General features: G+C 37.2%; 1 protein-coding gene across 4 annotated transcripts in view; it reads left to right on the plus strand.

Annotated features, from left to right (window-relative positions):
• The window catches only part of PKNOX1 (PBX/knotted 1 homeobox 1), a 46,083-nt gene that overhangs the window by 7,470 nt on the left and 10,790 nt on the right, over positions 1–27,823 (plus strand). The window contains exons 2-10 of one of the 4 annotated variants that reach the window (XM_085209142.1): positions 2,375–2,458; positions 9,415–9,516; positions 10,572–10,684; positions 12,694–12,821; positions 14,034–14,205; positions 24,136–24,306; positions 25,080–25,179; positions 25,763–25,860; positions 27,535–27,663. In XM_085209142.1, coding sequence (XP_085065268.1) covers positions 12,694–12,821; positions 14,034–14,205; positions 24,136–24,306; positions 25,080–25,179; positions 25,763–25,860; positions 27,535–27,663 — 798 coding nt within the window. In that variant the 5' untranslated portion in view covers positions 2,375–2,458; positions 9,415–9,516; positions 10,572–10,684. Of the gene's footprint in view, positions 1–2,374; positions 2,459–9,414; positions 9,517–10,571; positions 10,685–10,778; positions 10,900–12,693; positions 12,822–14,033; positions 14,206–24,135; positions 24,307–25,079; positions 25,180–25,762; positions 25,861–27,534; positions 27,664–27,823 lie in introns of those variants that run through there. The other 3 variants (XM_085209128.1, XM_010724316.4, XM_019621295.3) reach the window with 3 other exon arrangements.

Here is a 27,823-nt window from a genome sequence, read left to right on the forward strand (position 1 = left end):
CATAATCTTTCTAAAAGTATAATATTTCTAAATAATGTCTGTACTTTGTAAGTACAGAAGATAGAGGAAATGAAAGTCACCTCGTTGTTGAGTAAGGACTGCATTCTCATGGAGTGCATTTTTAATAAACTTGTGTGCATCTTCATAAACTTCACATTGATTTGTTTGTCTTAATTTTACTTAACGTCTCTTTGTAGGCAGGTTGATGGAGATAAATAACCACTGCAGCAAAGGTAGAATGAAGCCCTGCTGGCAAGTTGTCATATGTACTCTATGTTTTACTTTGTTATTTTTATTTGAATCTGTAATCATGTAAATGTATCTTGCCCTTTATGTATGCTAATGTTTGTAGATCTGAATGTATGCACAGGTCTTTGTTTCTTACTGGCAGGCATGCAAAGTGAGAGTTGCTGAACGCAGGGCTCATTTATGCTTGAATGAACAAGGTTGTATTTTACTTCATAATAAAAACCTAAGCCTTTAAGTGACAAAACAAGTGGCCATTTGTTCTGGTTTCATAGTTAACTGTCTTCTTTATATTGATAACATGATTTTAAAGCTTGTCTGCAAGAAGAATAAAAAGGAAAAAACAAATGGACAACAGTAATTTAAAGTGTAGGCTCCACGGTGCCTTGTTGTTGTCTCCATCCTTTAACAGGTGAGCTGTGCCCTGTTCTTGCCTCCTCTGAGGTATGTGGGAGGACAAAACATACAAGCTCAGATCTCTATCATTCTCTTCTCTCATATGTTTTAGAGCAGGCTAGAGTAGTTGTAATTGCTCTCAGTTGTCTTTTGGAAGAAAGCAACATGACTGCAATGGCCTCTCACTCCTCTGCCCAAATTTTGCCTGGCATCTTTCACTTGGGCTGCATTTCTTCAGTACTTCCTCCATTCTGCCCTTGATATCTCATACACGAGGTCTTGCAGCTTGCCTGTTTCTGGAGTTTCGGGGAAGGCTTTGGAAGCAAGAACTGCTTTCTTCTTTTTACGTCATATTTTTTGAGTGATTAGATATGTCAACCATGATACTATGGGTTCTTTGCTGCAACTGTTTCTGGATGGAAGAAACAGGCTCTTCAAATTTGTGATGGTAAAATAGACATTCTAGACACAAAAAAAAGGATAATCCCCATTTATTTGGCAGTGACCTATGTTCAGAAGATTCTGCAGAGTGAGAAATGACTTTCTGCAAGTAGCTGAGAAAAGTGAAAAGGAGTACCAAAATTACAGAAGGGGAATAAGATAAAAATGAGAGAAAGTTCTTGGGGTGCACAGGTCTTGGACAGCTGAAGACAAAGAGAGCCCTTCAAGGCTTCATGAACAGGCATGTCAGTGTGGGCTGGGACTCCTAGCTCAATATTTCATCTCTTACCAGTGACTAAATCATACAATGCCTCACTGCTTCCTAGAGTGTCTTCTCAGCTCTTTCAGAGCTAGTTTTCATGAACTGTGGATGGTGTCTGTATGGACTGGCCCTTAGCATTCTGTGTGTCTTTGAAATGACCTGGAAAACAGTACATATACACTCTACACAGATAAATGTTGGTTCAGAAATGTAGATACCAACTTCATCTCACTTTCAGAAATGTTGGAGTTACTTTCGTTTCAGCTCTTACGCACTCAGCAGATCTGGGAACGCGAGAACTTTTTTCTGTGTGGGAAACAAAGATAATCTGGTATAAGAGCCAGACTATGCTGCAGCCATCATTTCAGATGGCCTGTGCACAAGGTTAGCATCAGTAACCTCTGGTGAGAGTTTTGTAGGCATCCTGTAGTACTTTTCAGTTAAATATTTTTATAATCTTTGCTACTTTGCTTTCACGGTCATTAAAAGTCTTCTAAAGTAGCTTTAATGCATCAAACAAGAGCTGTGAAATTAAATAAAATTAACTGTAAATGGTAATTTTTGTGAAGCTTTTTAAAAATTGCTGAATAAATCTGTAGCAGAACCCGCCTTCTCTAAACATTCAATACCGATGATGGCACACACTCCTTCGTATGCTGCTAGTGTTTATCATGTAGAAGATTACTTGATTATAGCCATCGCTGGAATACATTCCACAATCAAATCAAAGTGTGATTATGAAAGAGATTTAAATTGGAAAATGAAAAGTCTTTGCCCTTTCTTGGCTTCATGCTGAATTTTGATGCAGAAGGACTTCCTTTAAAACTCCGAGCTGAGTTGTTCCTATCAATTTTATTTGGGGATGTGTCTTGTCTCATCTAAGCAGACAGAGAGTAAAGTATAAAGGCTCGACAGCAAGCAAGTCAACTGTCTGAGTGTAGCCTTCTGTATTTTCTTTAATCATCTTCAATCTCAGAAAGTCTGTTGTATGCTGTTGTCTCCTCTGAACCTTTTTCTGTTGGTTCCCAGGTTTCTGTCCTGCACCTGGTATATCAGTGGGACTCACTCTGCTGGAATGAGATAATGGTGTCCTCAACCCACTGAAGGAGAAGGGTGAGCAGCTTTCTCCCGGCTTATATTTGACTTAGCCATGCATCGTGGAAGCTATATCATTACATATTTTGATGACAAGTGAAGCAGGTTCTAGATGCTTTTCACATGTCAAGCAAGCTTCATCTTTTGTTTCTGTTGAACTTTGTTGAATGTTAGCTGTAAGAATGTCTGTTGTATTCTGCATGCTGACTGAAGTTAAGAATAAACCAACAAATAGCCATACAGAATCAGCCAGTCCCCCATTTCTCTCTGAAGTACTTCAAAAGAACGTATGTAGTGGAAAATTAAAAGGAACAACTACGTGTTAACAGGTTGGTTGGGTAGTTTCTTCACAACCATAAGACAGTTAGTGGTTGGGATTATACCCTGAAGCATAACTATTTATATCTCTTACAAACATCTGTTGTAGCTTGTATATGTTAAAAATGATATTACTGAGCTCCAACAGCTTACTTGCACTTTATGTTAACATTACTGGGTGGTCCCTGTGCTCTTAATTATGAAGGAATAAGTAGAGCAAGTGAGGAGAGATGATCACATTGTCTGAAGTGTTTCAGCTCACCTTTGAGCTTTTTTTCTTAGATATACTCCCTAATTTGCACAAGGTCTGCACGCTTCTAATTATTATCACCCCTCTTAATTTAGCTTCCTTTCTAGCTTATGTTTTACCTCCATACTCATTTTTGTTAAAGGCTTGAATTTTTTTTCACTTTTGTAGAACACAGTTGTTTTGCAAATTCCCTTTCACCACAGATGTCAGTGGCATTTCTGATTGCAGTTCATGTGTCAGTCTCCAGTTTACATGACCTTAAGAGTTTCCTTGGGTTTTCCTCACACTTTGTTCTCAAAATAAATAAAACAAGAGTTAATACTGTTCTGCATGAAGCAGTCTGGCACACCCCTCTCAGCCACCAGTTATTTTTGTTATTTGTAACTCTTTGAATATAACACAACTGCACTGTTTTCCTTCTATTCTCAATTTCTTTAACAAAGAATAACTGGAATTTTTAAAGCTAATTTGTCCAGAAGTCACGTATGCTTAGGCCCAATTCAGATACCTTAGGCTATATAGCATTAGGTATAGCTGTGCTGGTTAAAGATGGTCCTGCTGTGAGTTGATAATCACCACACTTGAACCAGAAATTACCACACGTGAGCCAGAAATTACCACACTAATAGGTCAGCCGAGAGCAGGGGTTGTGTGAGTGCACAGTAATGTGCCTCAGACAAAATCGGCTGGTTTGCATCATAGCCACCTTTAAAAGAGAGTTGAATTAGCCTGGCTGACTTTATGTAGAAGGATCAGAAGTCATTCACATGTTGGTGAGCTCAGGGTAGGGCTGTGGAAATAATTAGCTCTGGCAGGGTGGCAGTGATAAACATCTGGGAGTGATACCAGCTTCATCTAACATCACTGTTTGCAGAATGAACATCTGCTTAGGCTGTGTATCTGCTAACTGGGACTGGATGCTGTATCCTAAATTAGCTTATAAAAGCCAAATGTGTAAATACCTTTAAAGTTATTTTTCTTGAAGTCTAATGTAGTTTGTTCCTAACCACTACTGGATAATGAGATGTTTCTCTTTAGTGAACTCAAGTAATTCCTCAGTTAATTGCCTCAATTTAAGTGTGTCATTAGCTCAATTTGTTCTTCTTGATTTGCAGTAGTTTTCTTCACTAAATCTCATCAGTTGCTATCTTGCCTAATAGCTTAATCTTCCACTACTGTAATTATAAGTCAGAGGGGAAGCTCTTATGGGAAATAACAAATCTACCCACGTAGAATTCTTTCCAGCTATTCCATGGGGAGAGAATGAGGCTAAAGCCCTTTTTGGTGAGATTATCTATGGATCTAGCTCAAAGCTGCGCGCCCCTTTTTTTCCCTTCATTTAGCCTAGGGGATTTCTTAGTGTGGAATATCTTTTCCTTATGGAAATGTGGAAGAAAGAGTCAGTCTAGAAATTCTTATCGTACCCTATTGTCTTCACCAGTTTGAATGTGTTATCTCGGTTACTTCCGTTTTCATGTTGTTATTTGCGTCGCTGATATTATCTCACATCTTCGCTAACTCTAGCACATTTCAAAGGTACTTTTCTTAAACTGTTTTACCTTATTTCATCATTTCTAAGAGCTTATCTGTCTCCCATAGCCAAACAATCTATTTGGTGACATTTTGCAAGGAATTCTTCAACTTGTAAAATAATCTTGGAATAGCGGTTACTATTTGTAGATTGATGAGTGTGATCTGTTTGAATGTTTTGGTGTTGAGCCTCGTTTCTGCTTCTGGTATCACAGTCAGTAATGAAATGTGCGCCTTTAGGGAAAGAAAAGTAGGACTTGGTGCCTTTTGACTCTGTCAATACAGTCAGTCATCAGTATTGTGGCCGTAAGCTATTCTGAAAAACTAAATGTTTAGACACAAGGTAAATGCTCACAGCACTTATATTTTAGAATATGTTCCCTTAAAGTTCTTTTGAAAAGGCATCAACGTTTAGGTATCTGATTCAACTTCAATGTTGAATGATTCATAGCTATAAAAAAGCAATTCCAAAGTATTTCTATCAGTGAGTGTGTTCACGTCTTTCCTTTCCCATTTTTTTTTTCTTTTGATGAGAAATTAGTATTGTTTTCAGAGTTTCAAAGTAATAGATATTGTTGTCCTATGAAGACTGAAAGCTCAGGTGAGATTTAAGTTATAAAACTAAGTAAATGTAGCATGAAATTTGAAGTGTTTCTTGTTCTCTTTGGTTCTACAGGGTAATAGTAAAGGGCTAAATAACATTCGTGTAATTTGATGTTTGGGTTAGAAATATGAAAAGAACTCGGGGGTTTTTGTTTGTTTCTTTGGTTGGTTGGGGTTTTATTGTTTGGTTGATTTGTTTTTTTTTGTGGTGGTAATTTGTTGTGCTTTTGGGTTTTTTAATCTAATTCTCAAAATAATAAGTGATGGCTCATTTAAGAAGGTCTCTGTTCTTTGCAATCCTTCTTTATTTCCTCTTTTATTGGATTTTTTTTTCAGTGCAGTATTTACATAAAGTACAAACATTTTTTTCTGCCTTCTACTTTGAAAAGGAATAGTATACAAGGAGGAAATGTTGATTTACTTTTCCTTTTTTGTCTGGAGTCTTCTTTGTGATTGGCCTTCTCATTGTTTAATTGTTAGTATTAATGCCAGCTATGTGAAAGCTGGAAGTAGAGTACAGCTTGTGTAGTTGTATATGAATAATTATCACCCGAATATGCAATAGCAGAAGTTCAAATTTTAGCACTGCACATAAAGAATTATTTATGAATACGAAATACTATTAATAAGAATTCATGTGATGTAAATAATTGTACAATGTGTTGTATTGCTAAGCTAAAGCATAGAGTAGTATTTGAGAAAGTAGATTCAGTGCATTATTAAAACAGTAAGATATTTTGTAATGTGGGTTTAGCTAATAAAAAGTAGAATTGAAGTTTTTCTTAAGTTATTCCTTGTATAATGTTTCATGTTTTAGAAAGCAAATACAGAAGAGAGGAAGCTGTAAGTCAAATAGTTGGAAAAGAGCATTGTGTATTAAAGATAGAAGAGCAACTGTTATTAGAAAATGCAAGAAAGATCACCCAGTTGTTTGGGTGAGTTAAAAGGAGCTTTGTAACTCAAAAATGTAAGATTATGATGTCTCTTCCTTGATGTGATGTGTGTTGAACCCTCTGCCTCCCAAAAGCAAATGGGGGGATGATACTGGTAGGCTGTTGTATTAGTCTAAAAAGAAAGTTTGTTTTCATAATACTTTTATTAAAATCCAAAAAAGTACTCTTCATGTTAGTATCAAAGTGAAGTTAGGGGTTACAGGGATTGGAGATTTTGTTCTGTTGATGGTCTTTCATTCTTTATTAGTGATGCAGCTAAGTATTTGTCATAAGGAAACACAATAAAGCTGTACAAGAGAAAGTTAGTTCTCCAGCACTATTTGTGTAAACAAAAAGTAAAAGAGGTAGAGTATTAATGTTTTGGCTAGAGGTGCTTTACTTCATATGTTAAACTCATATTTTTGGTGTATGCTAAAAATACACTCAAACATCAGCATGTTAGGATGTTGCCATGTGAAGTTTCTGGCTTGTAGTTGTACAACTTTGCTGTGTGAACCAAAACTCTTCAGAGAATCCCTCTCCTACCAGATGCTTGCTGCCACCAAACCAGCAAACACTTGCATTACAGCTACCAGAAAAATAAAATCAGTCTTTACTCTTTTTCTGTCATCTTTAATTCTTAAGAATAACACAGTTGTAGCGTGTCTCTTCCCATTCCACAAGCTGCTGAAGATGGTGTGCACATGCTGTCTGCAGAAGGAAACGTGTGCAGCTACACCATGAGCCAGAGCCAGGAGTGCCTCAGGTGGCACGGGCTGCCACAGGGCAAATGAGGGACTTGAACCGTAGTGAGGGAATTTATATCTGAGTTTGGATAGAGAGTCGTGCCTACTGGATCGTGATAAGGTCCTCTGGTCTTCAGAGCTGGTTTTTAATAAATAAATAATCAAATAAATTCCACTATGAGTAGAACTTGGTGCAAAGTAAGGATGGAGGTTTGTCTGGAGGAGTTATGATCCATCTCTGTGCCTGATACTGTGAAGTAAATGAGGAACAAAATTCTGAAACTTGCCTTGTGTTTCTAAATTAAACCTGTACTTGTGACTGTTGTGATCTACAGGGAAAAATATCTGAAAATGTAGAAACTACTCTTCAAAATGGTTGTATATGTTAGTACTGTGCCAAGGTGAAGGAAAGATTTGAAAACAGTTGAAAAATTTGTGGTCATTGGACCCATTACAAAGAAAATAGTTTTCAGATCTTAAAATGGTGAAAATTCTTATATCTCATTCTTCAATACTGAGATTAGTAGAAGAGAGCACAAAAACTGGAAGGAGTACCTGTATGTAATCTTCTTCAAGACATGAGCTCTGTTTTTGTTTTTTCCTCTCTAATATCAATATTTTTATACTGGCTAACCATTAGGACTCCTACAGGTCAAGGAAAATTGAGTTCCATGGTGGTATTTAATGTTAATGCCTTCTTGGATTTTGTAATTTTTATTATAGTGCCTGCTAATCTGACAAGGAAGTGAAAAGTAAAACTAACAGTTTGATGGATAACAGAATCACAGAATTGTAGGGGTTGGAAGGGACCTCTAGAGATCATCGAGACCAACCCCCCTGCCAAAGCAGGTTCCCTACCCCAGGTCGCACAGGTAGGCGTCCAGGCGAGACTTGAATATCTCCAGAGAAGGAGACTCCACAACCTCCATGGGCAGCCTGTTCCAGTGCTCCGTCACCCTCACCACAAAGAAGTTCTTACGCACATTTGTGCGAAACTTCCTATGCTGCAGCTTATGTCCGTTTCCCGTCGTCCTGTCTCCACATATCACTGAAAAGAGACTGGCCTCACCGCTATGGCCACCACACCTCAGATATTTATAAACCTGGGTCAGGTCCCTTCTCAGTCGTCTTTTCTCAAGGCTAAACAGACCCAGTTCACTCAACCTTTCTTCATAGGGGAGATGCTCCAGGCCCTTCACCATCTTTGTGGCCCTCTGCTGGACTCTTTCCAAGAGATCCCTGTCTTTTTTGAACTGGGGAGCCCAGAACTGGACACAGTACTCCAGATGAGGCCTTACCAGGGCAGAGTAGAGGGGGAGGATCACCTCCCTCGACCTGCTGGACACGCTCTTCTTAATGCACCCCAGAATGCCATTGGCCTTTTTGGCCACGAGGGCACACTGCTGGCTCATGGCCAACCTGTCGTCCACCAGGACGCCCAGGTCCCTCTCTGCAGAGCTCCTCTCCAGCAGCTCATCCCCCAGCCTGTATTGGTGCATGCAATTATTCCTCCCTAGGTGTAAGACCCTACACTTGCTTTTGTTGAACCTCATCCGGTTTCTTACTGCCCAGCTCTCCAGCCTGTCCAGGTCTCGCTGAATGGCAGCACAGCCTTCAGGCGTGTCAGCCAATCCTCCCAACTTCGTATCATCAGCAAACTTGCTGAGGGTGGCCACTATCCCCTCATCAAGGTCATTGATGAAGATGTTGAACAAGACCGGACCCAGCACAGACCCCTGGGGGACACCACTGGTTACAGTGGTGTCAACACCCTATCTGGTGTTGATGATATTCTAAATATTGTCTTTTTTTAATTTTTGAACTCCTCTGGGTAGCAGACTCCAACTAATGCTTGAAGAGAATGCCGGACATGAATTGATTTGTGTCATAAATCACACGGAAATGAATATTTCCCAAAGTATTAAATGACAGAGAAAATGATACTTCTGAATTCTGAAGTCCCTTTTGAAAATATGTAATTTCATAGGTCCAATTGTTTAAAAATAGTTAGAATTTGCTCTAGTCTTTGCTGAGCCTTGCTTAACTTTAGTAGGAGATTCCTTACTTCAGAAGTGCTTTCAGATATAGGTTTCTAAAAGGAATTTCAGGCTCTAATTTTAAAATATAAGATTCATGCTCATACGTAAATTGGTTTTGCTTAACACTTCCTACATTTGATCCATCAGTTGTAGTCTCTTTGTGTTTTTGGTTACAGGAATGTTCAGTGTGTCGTTAGTCTTTTGAGAACAAAGAAGCAAATCTTAGTTCTTTTCCACATTTTATGCATAACCTTAGAATTAGTTAAGTACTGCAGAAATAAATGCTAGTTTTTATCTGAAGTTTATGAATGTAACAGGACTTCATCCTGTTACATCCATCTTATTGACAATATGATGTTAAAATACGAAATGTTTCCATGTTTCATGCTGAAGCTTGTGGCTTTCCACATGGAATTTTGTTGAGAAAATGCACGTAGCTTTTATTGTCAATAAACTTGCTGATTGTTTCAGTGTTACAGCTCAATCCATTTTCATCCATTTGCAATTGAGTTCTAAACGGTCACTTCTGTAACACTGTTTTTTTCTTCTTTTTTAGAGTATTTGTTCGTCCTGATGATGATTTGATGCAATTAACATTTTCTTAACCATGATGGCAACACAGACATTAAGTATAGACAACTATCAAGATGGACAACCGGTAAGATTGTTTTTCTTTCTCTATAAACTGACACAGTTGGCAGGAGAAAGAAGGTGTGATTTTAGTGCCTGTGTTGGCATTACTATTTTTGTTTGTAAAACAAAATATTTGAAGTGAGGAGCTAATATTCTGTAATACTTTTAAACGTTTGATAAAGACTTAGTTAATCTTTATATGACTTTGCTTAATTTCTGGCAGAATGGTTAGATAAGAGATTTTATTCCAATTCTGCTTTAAGTGATTTGTGTGCTTCATGTTCTTGCTTTTAGGAAAGGCAAATTGAGTATCCTTAATATTTTGTGTTCATTATTCTTCGGTGTTCTTTCATGTCTGCAATTACAGTAGCCGTTGACATTCGGGCAGTTATAGGCAACTTGGTTTCAAGGAACTAAATTTGGTATCTAGAATTATATGCTAGTTTGATTTGAAGCAATTATGCTGGAGACTGGTAAGGAGGTTATTGATAACAATGGATGGTTTGAAAGCTGATCAATGATACTCCAGTTTTTTATTTCTGTAAAGAGGCATGTGAAGTAAATGAAGCATGGTGGGTTATGTTTGGTCATGTTGTTTCTTTTTGTACAGCAGGCAGTGTGTTGCAACAATTTGAATTTCTAAACTAAAATACTGTTAGCTGGGAACAAGTCATGCCATTGGCCTGTAACCTGAAGACCCATCTTTATATTACTGTGTGTCAGCCCTAAGCAGTAAATACAAGTACTTCTGTCAGCAGATGGCAACAGTGATGAACAGAAGAAAAAAAATGGCAACTTTCTCCATTTTATAAAAGAAAAAAACGTTTATCTGAATGCAGTCGTGTTATTGTTTTTGTTGTTGTTATCTGCTGCTTTTATTGCAGTTCTGATTTCTCTTTCCTCTTGCCTGTCTTACCCCTTTCACTTTATTCCCTCAGCAAATACATGTCACCCTGTGACACTTCAGTGAAAGTAATACGTGTTTTTGTAAAGAATGGTTGTTTTCTTTTGATTTGTTTCATGATTTAAGCTCTCAGTGTCCATATAAGCAGGTAATTTTGATGCCTACTTCTTTTGTAGCATTGAAATGACCCACAGAAAATAGCTCTCAGCTTGAAGTGAACTATTTCCTCCTCCTAGCAAGACAGAGCCCTCACTGAGCATAATCTCCACCTTCAAACCCTGCAGATAAGGTTCAACACTTATAATCACTTATATGAGTCACCCCCTTATGTTTTGCTCCTCCTCCTTGTCATTAGCCAAGAAATGAGTTCATTAGTTGCATCATTTTTTGCAAGCATTCTGACTCTAAGATCACCTATGCTTGCTGAGGAAGTTTTTTACAAGGCAGGATGCTGTCTTGGGCTGGATACTCTGTTTCTTTCTCAGTTTCTTATTTTTCTTGAAGGTGGGTGACCCTGACAGGTAATAAAGCATAAATCCTTCTGTTCTCTGAGACACTTGCTGGAGGTAGTGTAAATGTCTTTTGCTTCTGTCACGTGCAGATAATGTTTCACTGGAACCCTCTCAGGGGTGTACTGTATGTAAAAAGGGGAAAAGAGGGAAGAGGATTGCACTGTTTGTACCTGAAGATATCAGTTTGGAATATGGGGGGACACCCAGAGTAGCACCTGTCTTCTATTCCAGACAAAACTTCTTAGGGTTAAAGCAGAAAAGGCTGCAGTGACTCCTTGTCTTTTATGGAAGTTGCCAGTGCAGGAAGAGGAGAGAGCTGGGGTTTGGAATGTGGTGGAGGGCTGACTATGACTCCCTTTAAGACACCTGATTTAGCCTGAAAGATGATTAACAGGGGGTGTTGGGGAAGACCATTTCCAGCACCAGGAACACCGTGATCACGTAGGCAAGGCTCCAAGGCACTGCAAGCCAGCCAGCACAATGCAGGCCTGGGTAGAAGCTATGGCTGTATGTTGTTTTTTCACTGGTGGCAGATTGTGTTACTGTGCTCTGAAATAGAGCTGGTGAAGCAATCCATGCAGTATAAGCAAACAGTTGAATGTGTGGATACTAAGGTGGGGGCAGTGGGCAGGAAAAAGCAATAGGGAAGCAGAAAAGCTGTCCTTAGGAAGACAAGTGTTCAGCTGCAGCTAATGGAACAGCAGTGTGGGAGGTAGCAGTTGTTGACCCCAGGTGGGATCAATTGTGGTAATGTGAGGAGGTATTTCACACTGCTAGGGCGGCTGTGGAGTTGTTTAGTCATTTAGGTAGATTTGTAGGTCTTGGTGTTCTTTTTCAGTAACACCTGAAATATTTTTTCAAGCTCCTTTTTGGGGGAATCACAGCTATTTTTTATTGTTTTTTTTCTGCTTTACTATTGCAGTTCCTCCTTGCTCTATTTACTTGCAGGCCACCAATTTAGATTGGCTCTTTTAAACTCTCATGCTGATCTATCACTTCAGACTGATAACTTCTATATGAAGTGTCTATGTTTATTTTGTATTAACAGGTGAGTTGCATTTAGATAAGCTGACAGATGTGACTTAACTGCTATTCAAAAGTAGTTTTTACTTATTTTTCTTTTTCTCTTCCTTCAACATTTGCTTACATATTTTTGTTAAATAGATACCTAGAAGCGCTTACAGCTGTTTTCTCCAGGAGCTTGATATCCTTAAAATAATTGGTATGTAAGTTTGAGTGGTAGAGGTCAGGGGAATTTATGCTCCTGATAACTGAGACATTGGTAGGACACAGAATATTTTAGTTCTGTTTAAGCAGATGTGCATTTTAATGAGCAAGAGAAACTTCAGGATCTCTTTTCTGCAGTATCTTGTTATAACGTACAGTAAAGAATAAGAAGAAACGCTGAATAGAAGCTTTTCCTTTCTGTTGTCTTCATCTAAATGCTTTTTATGCAGACTCATAAAATTTTTGGAGCAATGTATTCTAGCCTACTCAAAAAACAGTCACTTCAGAGATGAAATGCTTTAACTATTTACTAATATTCTGTCATTCCCATTTTTAAAGCTGAGAGCTGAAACTTAAAGTGACCTTTACACTATTCATCAGAAAGTCTCAAGGAATAAAAGAGGTTTTTTGTTCCCACCATGGCTACTTGTGCAATTGCCAAGTCATGCCAACCTTCTGGCAATTTAGTAGCCCTTTACTCTGGTGTTTCCTTAGAAAACGGTATGCTTATTTTACGTCAAGCATGCAGATTTAATAATAACTTATCCTTTTTCTACAGATGCAAGTAGTAACAGAGTTAAAAACTGAACAAGATCCAAACTGCTCTGAAACTGATGCAGAAGGGGTGAGTCCTGCCCCTGTAGAATCTCAAACTCCAATGGATGCAGACAAGCAGGCCATTTACAGGTAGTAATGGACTTGTGCTCTGTCTTTTCAAGGGTAAAGAACAGGAACTATTTTTATTTTTTTAATATATACTAGTAGAAGGTAGCTTAGAAACAGATTGTTTCTTGGCTATATGTCTTAGTAGCATGCAGGGAAAGGAGGAGATCAATTTAAATTCACTGTCGATTTTTAGCCAAAATATATTAAAAAAAAAAAAAAAAAAAAAGCAAGAAAACCAGCAACCTTCCTTTTATTATGAGATTCATTCTAATCCAGCATAGTTTAAATGAAGTTCTAAACTCGGTTGCTTTTAAAGAGCAATTTAGCATACTGTTCAGGCGATTGAGCTGTGCTCACTGTAGATTATACAGTAATTTTTATCTTCAATGTGGGGTATTTTTTAAAATTGTAATTAGGTTAGTTTTTACTTACTTCTCTTTAGGGATAGCAATCTACTGCCTAGTGATTGGCTCAAACTGGATTGAATGTTGATGTATAAACACAGTAATTTGAGATTTTTTCCCAGTGTTAAGTGCTGCACTGAGTAGTATTGTTTTCTTTTTATGAGGTTAAGTGTTCTTTCATTTTTCTTCCATTTTAAGTGCTTTATAAATATGTAATTATTGCCAGTTTGCAGTTAATTAAAAAAAAAAATAGACATATCCATTCATTTTTAGACTTGTGCTGACAAAAGCTGCTTCTGCTCTGAGCCATCCTAACCACTTTTTTTGGAGGCCTTCAAGTACATTCTGCGTACTCTCACCAGTTCTGTAAAGTTATTTGTGATGAATAAGCAAAGCCCACGTTGAGGAATAAATGACTTTTATCTAAAATAAAGGATTTTATACTTAAAAAAAAAACCAAACATTTAAGTATGCATTCATCCTATTTATAAGTCTAAATCACTATTTCTAACATGCTGTATTTAACGTATCTGTTGTCACTTATTTACAGTAAATTATATAGTATTTCCTAGCTCTTTGTTTTGTGATTGTTCTGTTTATTTAGATATATTTATTTTATTGCTTTACTTGCCCAGAGGTTGTGCGGTAATGGAAAAAGGAAAAACAAATTTTAATCATGTTCTGCTACAGCCAGTGGTGCTATGTGCAGTCTCATTTAAGACTTGTCCTTCTGTTTCTTAGGACTGATTGTTACCCGCTGTGAGCTAGATACCTGACTTTTCAGTATTGTAACTAGAAGTGACAATACTTATTTTAACTTCTATTCTAGGCACCCACTATTTCCCTTGTTAGCACTGTTATTTGAAAAATGTGAACAATCTACACAAGGATCGGAAGGCACGACTTCTGCAAGTTTTGATGTAGATATTGAAAATTTTGTAAGGAAGCAGGAAAAAGAAGGAAAACCCTTTTTCTGTGAAGATCCAGAAACTGATAATCTGGTAAGTATAACCTGTTTCTTTCATGTCTGAAACAAACATCATATTTGCCTCGTTATTGTTTCATATCTCAACTGGTGCTTATAGTTTCTCCTCAGATGTTTTTCCTACAAGGGATTCCTTTTTATGTTCATCCTGAGAAATAGCTTCTGAAGTTATTTTTTTGCAATCTCCTCTTTTTTTTCCTCCTTATCTGTAAACTTTTATCAGTTCCTTCATAGTTGCTTCCCATATGGGTTTCTAGACTGTCTGAGATCCGTATATTGGGGATGACCAGAAACATGAGCTTGCCGTAGCTGGCTCACTCTGCAAATTAATGTTAAGGTGTCAAGCATGTAACCCATGTTTATGAGAAAAAGTCATCAGTGTAAGTTGTTTTTTTTCCAACCTTTTTTTTTTTTTTTTAATCAGGATTCATGTAGTTAATGGAAGAGATGTTATAAAATGAGCTTAGAAAATGTAACATATTGACTTTTTTCTTACATGCTGATGTTGTCTTTATGTTTTCTGAAAGTCCATCAGAATGTAAATCTTCAATTCTGAAGATTTTCAGGAAGTGATGAAGTTGTGATTTCTGTGCTCTCTTTGTCTTTTTTGAATCACATTCCCTAGCAAAAAGTTCTCTTCCTATGCTTGTACCTAAACTATCAACCTTCCTGTCTTTGGAGTCAATTCACAACTCAATGTTATCATGTTTGAGAGCGCTGAATTTATAGGGGTCACGTGTTAATCTGCTGGACTTTTAGTTTTGCAAGACTAGTTCCTTTAAGGAGACTGTAAAACAAGTCTTTTTGAGTCTACCTTGTAGGTGAAAAAGCTACATAAACAATTAAATTTCACAAAGCTAAACTGACAGTGGTTGTAAACAACATTCAGAAAAGGTATGTGTTTTAAAGCTGTTATATAGAAAGATTTGTGTCTGCCTTTAATATTGCATGTGGGAGACTAAGACACAACATACCTGGAGAAATCTTAGAATCAAAACCATTACTTAGATGAGAATAAATCTGAGATGCTGTTTAGAATTGTCAGAAGGGCTACAGTAAACAGCATGTTAGAAGGAGCACGGGAGGGTGGGGAGGTGGTTATTTTGGCTGCTTTTACAGTCACTTTTCATAACTTGGTTATCATTGTACTGAAGTTCTGGGAAGATAATGTTTAAATACCATCATGGAAGGTGAAATTGCAAGAGTCTCTATGTATAATTTGAACAATGTGAAAGGAAAGCAAGCAGAAAATAGTATATTGTACAGTGAGGCAAGTTTTTACAGATAAAGAGGCATAGAAAGTTATCTTTTCAGCTATTTGTTACATACTTTTCACTGTAAGTTACAATGCTGGGATGTAGATAACTAACGTATCATGTTAATGATCTCGATCTGTAAATTTAAAGTTTCTTAGTTTAAATCATCTTCCAGAATGGAGAAAGCTAACACAACTCACACTACACTAGTCCATCTTCAAGCATGCTTCTACAAGGCTCTCTTACCACTTGTGTTCTGGAACTGTTGATTTTACAGAGGCTTTTGTTTTCAGTTTGGAAACACTCTGAGGCTCAAATATGCCCTTTGGATGGGAAAGTAGCTGAAGAAGAATGCATAATATGATACAAAACAATACTCTCAGTATTAGTATAAAGGTTTTCAGTTCATAAATAAAAGACTAGGCACTGGCCACTGTAACCAAAGTTTATAGCTATGACAGAATTGAAAGCCCCCAACATTTCAGTTTCGTATGTTAATGATTAGATCTTTGTGGGCAAATTTTGATGCAGCTCACTTGAGAAATATTTACCGATAGAGACAGTGATTTAGTAGTCTACGAAGAGACAAGTATTAACAATATACATAGTAACACAGTTCCATGGATTAAACCCTATTGCAAAATGATTGTTGCCACTGCAGGAATTAAAAATAGAATAAAAAAAGAAGTAACATTACAGCAAAAGGAAATAAATGATAATTCTTTTCTTTAGTTACTTTCCTAGTGTAAGAAACAGTGGTATAGCTTTTTATTGTTGTTTGTTTTTAACTTGAAATGTCAATGGTGTAACATTATATTTATGAAATACTTGTAGAACAATGATAATTACATTATAAATGTAAATAGAATATAAATGCTTCAGAATTATTATAATGACACTGCCTATCTGAAGAGTATCACTCTTCCATTAGGGTGCAGAAAGCTTTGGCAGGCAGCTATGGGCAGGCATTGCTACTACTTTTCAGATCATTCTTCAACAGGAAAGCATTCATGCAAATTAAAAGAAAAATAATGAATTGCTTCAAATGCACCATTGCTTTCTGGAGAGGACTAAATGCAAGCTGAAAATGACAAAATGATTAAATAAGGACTAAATAAATGGACAGTGAGATGAACTGAAAACTTACTGAACTGCTAGATTCAAAGAATTGCAACAGAAACATGAAATCCAGTTGAAGGCCAGTCATGAGTGGTGTACTCCAGGGACTGATACCACGACCAACATCATTTAACATCTTTGTTCATCACTTGGATGGTGGCATAGAGTGTACCCTCAGCAAGCTGGCAGGTTGTACAAAACTAGAAGTGGCTGGTGAAAGGGAGCTGTGCCACCTTTCACAGAGACTTTGATAGTTTGAAAAAAATAGGGCAGCAAATAGTCTGCAAAAGGAAATGCCAAGTCTGGGGAGAAGTAATTCCATGTACACGTTCATGCTACAGGTTGACCAGTTGGAAAGCTTTGCAGAAAAAGGACCAGAGTGCCCTGATGACCAGATTGAATATGAGCTAGCAATGCATCATTGCAGCAAAAATTTCAATGTACCTGGGCTGTATTGTGAAAAATGTTACCAGCAAGTTGAGGGAGGTGATTCTTTCCCTCTGTGATCTTTGGTGAAGTGCATCTAGAGCGCTGGGTACAGTTCTGGGCTTCTCACTATTAGACGCAGGGATAATGGAGTGAATCTAGCAAGAGACCATGAAGATAACTAATGGACTCAAATGCATCTCAGAGAGATGCTGAAAGCTGAGACTGGCTAGTGTGGAAGAGAGAAGACTTGAAAAGAGTTGTAGGAGATGGAAAAAAAAAAAAAAAAAAAAGTCTTGCATCTTTTTTTAGTTGTGCCCAATGAAAGAGCAAGAGGAAATGAACATGAATCAAACTACAGTAGATTACGTTAAAGCCTGAGGGAAGAACAAAAGCACTTTTACTATAAGGGAGGCTGAATATTGGAGTTGCCCGGAGAGGATGTAGAATATCCACCCTTGGAGACAGCCAAGACCTAACTATGTAGGGCCCTGGGCAACCTGCCGTACTTCACAGGGGAGCTGGATGAAACAATGCCAGAGATCTCTTCCAACCTCAACTACTTTGTGATTCTGTGAGCCTTCATAGATCATTTTTCAAATATCCTGCATGTCTTAGCCTGCTTCGTATGCTTTGTCGTAGATAAGTGTCATCTCAGATCTTGCTGACACTGGTATAGATGGTCTGCTCTGTTCAAATAGTCCTGCCTCCTGACTGATGACCCATTTGTGACTTCAGTGGTGACAAAGTCTCTTGGTTTATGTGGTATTTATTATTATTGATGGGCTTTGCAAATCTGGTTGACTTTCCTTGAAATGGGTGAGGAAGTATCTGTTTATGTCTCGTGTCCCATGGCCACTGAGATCAGTGCTGTCTGAAACTGGAACCACGTTGCAAAATCAGCTTATCTTTGACATTGAATTCCTGATGTATAGTCACATTGTTAGTGATGACTTTCTGTTATTAGATCCCAAATGTAAACTGAGTGTGGCTTTTCCTCTGCAGAGGGCCAGGGTCTCTGCGTAGCTGGTGTTCTGACAGACAGTTCAAGGACAGTGAGAAGAGGAACAGAAGAGTTTCTGTCAAGTTTTCAAATAGTTATTTGAAGTGTTCTTCAAACTCTTCTTCTGCTTGAAATACTGATGGTTGGACAGAGAAGACTGTAGCCGGGTTTAATGGCAGATTTTTCTCTATTGTGTCACATAAATATATATATGTTTTTACATAGATTAAAAGTTATTTTTTATAGATTAAAAATTACATTGTAGTAGAGAGGGGCTCTAATATGGGGCATCTTTGTGATACCTTTTTACTGTATTTCCCTTCTTAACTCCAGTGATAAATAAGCCATTCACTTGAGAGGACAATCTAGCAGACTGAAGGGTGAAGCAGGTAGACCAAGTAATTACTGGTTGTCCAATTGTGTTTTTATCTCACTGCAGCAGAGTCAAATAAGTAAGATGTATATGTTTGCTTAGTACCAATCATTCAGCTTGGAGCCAGAACTAAACTGAGATGAACTGAGCATTACAGTGCTATAAAGACTCACTGAAGTCTTATCAGAACAAGAGTTGCAGGGCTGCCTCAGGTAAGGAAATGAGTCACTTATTGAGCTGATTCATTTATTTTCCTCCTTTTTTTTTTTTTTTTTTTTTTTTCCTCCAACTCAACTGCTCCATGTAGGCTTTGTGACAGAGCTTTAAGCCTACGGTTCCAAAGTGGCAGAAACTAATTTCAGTGTTTCTGCCAGTCTTAACACATTTTTCATTTTAAGGATGTTCCTGGCCAGTATATTGCTAAGTCTGGCTTCTCAACCAAGTTTCTACCCTTTTTGATTATTTAAGGGGAGAGATTCCGTTCTTTGATCTTCATTAATGAGCTCTAACTTTTGATTAGTCCTGAAGAGGTCAGGCAATTGGACTAGATTATCTTTGAAGGTCTGGTTGAACTATTCTATTCATTCTGATTAACCACACAAACAGCTTCAGTTGGTGATCTTAAAACATCATGGCAAGGGTTATGATCAACAACAAAAAAAAAGTAAAAGATCTAGAAACACTAGGCCTTTTATTTTTGTAGTGTCTTGCCCAATAAAGACTTTGTCAGATGTGTTGTCAGAAAGGAGCTCTGGCACTGAAATGAATGGGAGCATTTCCATTAATATTGATGGCTTCTGGATTAGGTCAAATTTTGACATTTGGCTTGAGCATATTTAGAAGTACAGTAATTTCCTGGAGAAGAATTTGGAAAGAGTGAGGGAATGGCACTTTCTCATGTAATGTTTTTTCAGTAAAAGAATTTTTGAGGTACTTTGTGAAATGACCTGGATTAAGCACACTTGAGTTTGAGTTTGTATAGCTATTGCAATGTTCCTGATCTTTTTCTGTATGTGCATCATGTAACAAAGTCAGCAACAGTGTGTGTTCAAAAGCCACATCACTAAAAAATAAACCCTCAAGCTGTACTATGTCTTCCCTGAATTGTGAAATGTCAGGTGTCTATTCCTTTGTCTGAGAGGTGTATGAGATGCCTTTCTTTATTCCAAGGAAGAGTGTATAACAGGAGAATGCAAAGTTTAGTACTAAGATCCGTTGAAAGAAACTCTAAGCTTTAGTGTCAGCTTCTGGACAGGTTTTTTCAGCTTGTCCTCAGATGTAGGATGTCTTGACATTATGTCTTTACTCTTAACGTGGCTTCATCTTCCAGTCAGAAGAGGTAGTTGTCTTTGGACTGAAACTCTCCCAGAAGAGTTTCCTATCTCTATTGAAAACATAAGGGAAGTGGCTCTTTGGTCATTTGTGCAATTGCTCTCTTAGAACTACTGTCCTCAAGTAGAACTTGAAGTTGGAAGGGTTTAGTTTTTATTAGCTCTACACAGGTTAGACTATTTATGGAGGTAGAAGAGAGAAGTAAGAGGTTATGATTTTGTGCAGTAGATATCTATATATGTGTGATGCAGCATGTTGTTGAAGCCAGAATTGTGCTCAGTCTTGAAATATGTTCTACAGCAATCTTCAGGTTTTCAATAGTTTTGTTCTTCTTTCTGATTCTTGGTCATTCATTCTGTCTGTTTCTTTAGCAGTCTTTTCTGAACTTAAGTGCCAATTAGCTGCAAGAAGTGTAGCAGACCTCCTCTTTTCCCATACTATTCATGGTGGGAAGGAAGTAGAAGATAGTTCTTACGTTTAACTTGCTAGTCTGAAGCCTGCTTTCTTTCTGAGAGTTTTGACTCCCTCCTCATTTTTGGATCATTATTTTATGTACACCTTAGTCAGACTTAGCACCTGAAGAGATACTTACTCTTAAGAACCACAGATTTTGTTGGTCTGTATTACTAGCCAGGTGTTCCTGAATGTACCTTCTCCTTTCCAGAAGTGTGCTCAACACTGCTCTTAACGTTGAATTTCATCTTTGAAACTCCTTACACTTTAATATCTCCATCTAACTTTCACAGCTGAAACAAAACTTGGATTTGCTAACAGAACAATGAGCCATCTTCCCTTTGTTTTCCTTTAGCCTTCTTTTGTTCTTGTAACTTACATGAGTAGGTTGTTCAGCAAGAATATTTACAAATCATTTCTAGAGTTTTCTGAATTATGCATTAAGATGTTTAGAATTTAATGCTTTTTTTTGTTGCTTACTGTTAATCCAGCCATGACAGAAACATCAGTTTGCTTCTGGAGGGTTCCTATCTCTTGTATAGCTTCTGTTAGGAGTTAACTCTTGCCATGTATGAGTATTTTGTTCGTTTTGTTGGTGTTTCTTTTTCTTTTAATTTCCCCACATTCATAGGGCCATAGGATGATTCATATTTGATTATGGTCTCAAGAACTCGGGAAGTCAGTAGTGCAACTTCCTGCACAAAGTAGGTACAGCTGTGAGGTCAGAGCAGGTTAAATAGAGTTATATCAAGCCTAGAAACAATATGAAATACAGTGTCTTAAATATGCTCTCACTTTTGTATTTGAACAGGACACTGCCTTTTTTGAAGACCCTTGAATTTTTGTTTCATTTGGGGTAAGGATTTTTGGTTCAGTAGCCTCTTCTGAAAGACTATCCTGTTGAATTCTTAGTTCTGTCAGGAAAACCTGTAGTGATGATGAAGCCAGGGAATGTCATTTTGATATTCTCTATATTTTCTGTGTGTGCTCAAACCACATTTTTGAATTTCTAAAAAGTGTTCCTACATCTGCAACTTTTCTCAGACCTCTGATCTCACAGCTGTGGATTCAGTAGGCAAGAGAGGTTATCAAAATAAAAGAAGTGAAGACTGAATGTCCCTCTGTCAGATTTTGTGTTCCTCCCCTGAAGACCTAAGGCCCCATGTGGGAATTTGCTCGGGGAGGTAGATGAACAGTGAATGGATGTATTTAAGTTGCTTTTGAAATGAGAAGATTACTTATTATACCAGAATTTTTAAGATGTGTTGTCCGCTTACATTTTTTTCTACTTGCCTGTGCTATGTCCCTTGAAGTCCATAAAATGTCATGGGTGTGCATTTTAACTGAACAGAGGTGAGCTGGGGATTGTGGCTAGCATGCTGCATAGTGTATTCTGTTCTCCTTTGTGCCCTATGCTCGAGGCACTGAAAAGATAGGACAAAGGCATGATTCAAAGCGTTTTAGGGCTAAAGACATCTCCAGATGGAGTACATTTATATGTGAACATAGTTTACTTTTATTTATGTACAATAATATCAACAATATCCATATGTCTAATGGTTCCTTACATCTTTCTACATGTCTCTGAAATGATGCGCCAGGTTTATTTCTTAGAGCTGAAAAGGCTGTGGTTTATAAAATTGTGTAGTTGTATGGCAGAATTTTGTTCAGTAGGACTAAATAGCAAAAATGTTTTTTGTAGACTTTTAAGCTATGATTCTAAAAAATAAAATAGAAAAAAAGGTGAGAGTTGAATAAGATATTGCTACTGCAATTTTTGTTTTAGTTTCAAGGATCATATGAGCTTCAGTCAGCAAATTTCACTTGGTCCACCCATGCCATGGGCCACAGTGAGCCATATGGCCATAGTTGCTGTGACGCACACATGGTATATTTACAAATTTTATTTGCCTTTCTAACTACAGTAGCACACCTTCCTGTAAAAGTAGCATTGACCGTGGGAGGATCTATAGAAACCTGGCTGTTGTTACTTAATCCTTGGTTCATGCTTAGTTTTGATATTAGTATAATTTTCACGTTAGATACCAACCATTAGCTTGAATTTCAACTCTAATTTTCGTTGATGCTGTTTTGGTTTGTTTTCCTGCAAGCAAAAGCTGATACATAAATAATATAAATTTGGGTGATGGTTTAAGAAAAAACAAACTACAAAAGCTTCTTACAAAGCAAAAGTAATTCATCATGAATACGCTCAAGTATTATGGCCCCAAAGTCATTTTTGTTACTTTGATTTCAGCCTAGCAATAGGAGGATGGGAGAGGTTAAAAACAAAATCTGTGTATGGCTGATATATGTGATCTGTGTTGTTCCACAATGTGTAAGCCATTTTATAATTCAGGTTTTTGGTCTCTGAAACTATTTGGTTATTGAAGCGCTACAGGGCAATCATTAGCAATTCTAAAGGGAGAAGACTATATTTAAGCAAAGATGACCTCTGTTTTGTGTTAAAATCTAGTTAAATTTGTATCGTTCAACCTGACTGTGTTTAAAGGTACTTAAATGCAGTTTCAAAGGCCACCACCATTGAGGGCTGCTCTAGAAGATGCTGTTTTGTATACCTCAGTGCTGGGCCACTGCATTTTGGATTTCAAAGGGTTTTGGTGTCAAAGGTCGTCAGAGTTACCAGATTTTAATTTGAATTAATTGCTTCAAGGCTACAGCTCAGATTTTTTTTTTCTGCAGCTGTGCTTTAAAGTTCAGTTTCTTTTTTTTATTATTATTATTATTTATAGCCCTTAGTAGGGATAAGATTTCCTTCTTTGTTATCGTTTCAATGTTCCCATGTTTATTTTAACATACCATTTTCTCAGTTGGGTGAATGTCAAACAACAGGAATATTTTCTACAAAAAAAAAAAAAAAAAAAAAAAACCAGGAAAAATGTCTGTCATAATGAAAGCTGAAGTCATCGTGAGGGAGAGGGAAGTATACCCAAAAGTGCCTGCCTTGATCTCCTTCAGTTGCTGTGAGTAAAGGCTACTTTACTTAGAAGTAAGGAGACAACTTGCTGGGCTGTTGTTTCTGGTTATTGCCTTCAATGCCGTAGCTGGGTACATGACCATTTATGTATGACATGTTTTTCCAAATAATGTTAAGCTTTGCATTACATTTGAAAGCTGCAATCTATTTAAATTCATGAAATGGATGGATATTTTTCTTTGAGCGCTAGCACAGCAAGTAAATGTTGGGGGTGGCACACTATATTAAAAAAAGGTTTTTTTGCCAATAAGTTTTGTGCGTAATTAATGTCCCGGATTTCCTACTGCATCATCAAAATTTAGACCATCTGGATTTGATTTTAGCTTTTGATCTCCTGCCATGACCCTTGCAATCACCTATGCTATTTTTATCCTGTATGAAATACCACTAGCTACCCAAACTTAGGAATCTTTTTCTTGCAGTAAGCATAAGTATTCTCGCAGCATACATTTCTACTGTACTTCTTTAGTTTTTGTGTAAGTATGGATTTGTCAGTTGGTTTCAGTGCTCTCTCATTCTATTTCAGAAACAGTCTGTTCACTCAGGAGATTCTACCCCAGAGTTGTTTGTATTTGACATAGCTTTGAAGTACCTGTGCATTTCTGTAGGACAGTAAAACTGTTTTGCTACTTCAAGCTTTTGACAGACTTTTAGGAAGGCAGAGTCTGGTTAGGAGGTCTAATCTGACATGTGACAGAGGCAAAGATTATATTGTAGTCGTGTTTCCTTTCTCCTCTACATCACAGTTTACTTAAGCAGTGTGATGATACAGATTTGTATGTAAACACATTCCTTTGCCATTTCAGGAGCATAATGATCAGAGTTTGACAAGCCTAGTTCAGCATTCAGCAGTTAGTAGCTGACCATTAATTGGATGGTCTTTCTTCCTGGAAAGTGGTGTTTGTTTAAATTTCACAGTGAAATATTTTTTTTTTAATTAACAGTGTTAATTTAAAAATGTTTTTCCTTCCCCCATCACTCCTTAGATGGTAAAAGCAATCCAAGTTCTTCGTATTCATCTGCTTGAGCTAGAAAAGGTTAATGAGCTTTGCAAAGACTTCTGTAGTCGCTACATTGCCTGCCTGAAGACAAAAATGAACAGTGAAACTCTATTAAGTGGAGAACCTGGAAGTCCTTATTCACCCGTGCAATCTCAGGTATGTTTCAAATACAATTAAATCTGTGTCGTAGGGATGGTCCTTCTCAGATTTATGAATGTGTCTGATGCTATCTGTTTTTAAAAAGCCCCAGTGATTCTTAAAGTTCACTGTCTTGCTTAGGCTTTATGTGGAAGTGTGGAAAGGAGAGTCTGAAGTCAAATAGGGAAAAAAAAAAACTAAGGATATTTTTGTATGGCTCTTAGAGCCTTACTTCTATTGACACAGGAGGGACTGAATTTTACGTTTGGTAACAACAGAAATTATAAATTCCTGAAGATATATGAATAAGGGTTTGCAAGGTCAGGACCGAATAAGAATTATCCTAAGCAGGACAAAATATATTAGATATCTTGGGTGCATAATACATTATCTTGAAATGGGAAGGAATTAAGATAATAACTAAAGTTCTGAAGCTGTGATGCTTGTAATAAGAGCATCAAGGATCTATTTCATATGTCCTTTATCTCTTGTGCCTTTGGAAACTTTTTTTCTTAGTATTTATATACCTAGAATCATTTCTCTCCTATAATTACTGCAGATAGTTTTATGTCTTTTCTAACAGTTGCATTCATGAAGGTTTTCAAAGATAATGATGGGTGATAATGAGAAAGTTAATGTAGGTAAATGATGAACTTCTAATGAAGTCTCTCCCTTTGAAGCTAATCCTGTGTTTAAGCTCCAAATGTATTTTTAGAGCCAAAATGACACAAGCTGCTTTATCTCCTTGGGGAAAAATAAAGTTCAACCAACTAATTGTTTTATTTTTCTAGCAAATGCCAAGTGCCATTGCAGGCACGCTCAGTCCCCAAGGGATTATGGTGCCTGCATCAGCATTGCAGCAGGGAAACGTAACTATGGCAACAGTAGCAGGTATGACAACTAAAGAAAAACTGGCACCTTGCTATTCATTATGGGTCCTTTTATAGTTGTTACAAAAAAATACACAAGTATTTCTTCATGTGTTTATATTTTAAGACCTGAAAAGCTATTGGTTTAATACAAGTGCCCTTATGGTTTCTGAATATCAATTTGTTTTCTGTGTATAGCAGGTATGTGTATGCGAGTGGAGGTTACAGTTTAAGTACAATATTAACAGATATTTCTGTGCAACACTAGCTAAGTCTTAAGAGATTGGAATGTTTTTGTATTTAGTAACCATCTCGTGCTCTGCACTGTCTAGAACTATCCCTAGGAGTCTGTGAAATCCTTCAGGTCCAAGTAGTTGTATTAATTTTGTATGGAGGTAGTGTCTGAACGCTTAGTTGACCCATATATCTAGGTGCCATCAACTGATGGCTTTTGCATCATGCATCTTATGACAGCTAGAATAGAGTGTGATATGTTAAAATAGTTGATATGTCATCAGAAGTGTGTTGTTGTCTACAGTGATGATTTCTATGTTTAAAAAGAATATTTAGGGGCTTTTACTTACCAAAATGTTGTGTTTTTTAAGGAGGGACAGTGTATCAGCCTGTCACTGTGGTGACTCCACAAGGCCAAGTGGTGACGCAAGCATTGTCACCTGGGACTATTCGAATCCAGAATTCTCAGGTGTGTTTCATGGGCTTCACAAAATAGTTTTCTTGGGTTCAAATGAATCTTTTTGTTTTCAACAGTTTGGGTTTGAATGTGATACATCATAGGATTTACAAATTTTATAACAGGGCATGATATCCCGAGCAGATCTGCCTTGCCACTTCGGACGTCATACTTCGTACTTGTTAAACATTATATGTATTTTTCCCCTTTTTTGTCATCATTAAAGAAAGAAAAAAAGTATTTGTATGTGGATTAAACAGAACCAACCAAACAAAAAGCCTTCTAAATTAAATACCAGGTGATTTTACAAGGATTATAGCTTTCCTAATTGTTGTTCCTGGGTTTATGGCAGGATAGATTTGAATGTTGCTGTATAATGCTGTGCTGTTGTCAGAAATTTGTCCTCTTAAGATGGCAACCACCAACACTGTGAAATTGTATGCGTTCCAGAATTTATGTATGTTGAGGAGCATTTTGCCATAAAACTTGCAAAATGGATAGGTTTGGGCCTGTATCTCAACTATAGGAAATACCACTTGAAATGCTCAGCGTTTCACAGTGCTGTGTATGTAGAAAAGAAAAACTGGTGAATAACTATTGAAATTTCGTTACGAAGCCTCCATATGCAGACAGATCACTTAGAAAGTGAAGCGTTGTTTTGCAAATAAAAGAATGCTAGAAATATGTGTTTGTTGTAATTTGATGACTTGAACCTAGTTCAGAAATGATATTTAAATCTTGCTTCATACCAGACGTAGACATAATGACTGGCCTGAAGAAACTGCTCCCTATTGTTTGAAAAACCTGATTTGGAATAAGTTATAATTGTCTGAAATGCAATCTCATATGCAATTTATATTCTGTTTCTTATTATTTCTGTCTAAGCACTTAAGAATGTATCCCCTGATGTTCAGATAACCAATGTGCAAACAACTTGATGTAGCTCTAGAAGTGAAAAAGAAAGCAAAGCTGTGAAAAAAATTTGAAATTTTAGGAAAACAGTGTTGTAAAGTGAATTCAGAATTTGACAGTAGCCAGAACCTTTTCCCCTTACTAGTCTTTTGCATATATCTTCCTACTTCTTGAAAATTTAGATGAATTTATTTAGCAGGACCTTAAATACCATGGTTTGCAACTCTAACGTTTATAATTTTAAGTTCTTTGCTTAAAACCTTAATCTTTACTATATTACAGCTTCCATAGTTGCTTGTGCTTGCACATAGTGAATTTATTCAGGATGGCATTTTTCAGTTGCTCTTCACTTGTGCAAGTGAGTTGATAGGGTGAAAAGTCAGTCAAAACCCTAACGTTGCATGGATCAGTACAGAGGATCATTAACCTGTCATTTAGTACATGGAGGGATTTTATTCTAAATTACAGCAAATCATCATTTGGCCCTTGTGACAAGATCGCATGTACACCCTGAAAACAATTGTAATTCTTAAAACAGAAATGTTCTATGATTTTTGCATTATCTGGAAATCTGATACCTCATTTTCCCTGAGTAAAGATGTTTTGGAATGCTATTGTAGGTGAGCTGCTATTGTAAGTCTTCCCTTGCAAATAAAGTAGCTTTTTAGAGTCAGAGTTCCTAATCTCTTTTCATTCCTTCTCCAAATAACTTATATTAATGCAAAATATTGCTATTACTATGCTAACTTTCTTATTTTAAAATTGTACACGCAGCTTCAGTTGCAATTAAACCAAGATCTAGGCATCTTGCATCAAGATGATGGCTCATCAAAAAATAAAAGAGGAGTTCTTCCCAAGCACGCTACAAATGTGATGAGATCTTGGCTATTTCAGCACATAGGGGTAAGGACTGAACATAATCATGTTAAATTTGTACCCCACGAGCTCAATTAACATTGTTAAAAGGGATCCTTCCTCATTTCACTGTGTTGAGAATGTAGTGCTTTCTCGACCTTGCTCTATGGCACACAAAGTAGTAGTTCTACTTGTGGCTGTGAATTTT

Source organism: Meleagris gallopavo, chromosome 1, assembly GCF_905368555.1.
Source record: "Meleagris gallopavo chromosome 1, MGAL_WU_HG_1.1, whole genome shotgun sequence".
Classification (NCBI taxonomy): Eukaryota; Metazoa; Chordata; class Aves; order Galliformes; family Phasianidae; genus Meleagris; species Meleagris gallopavo.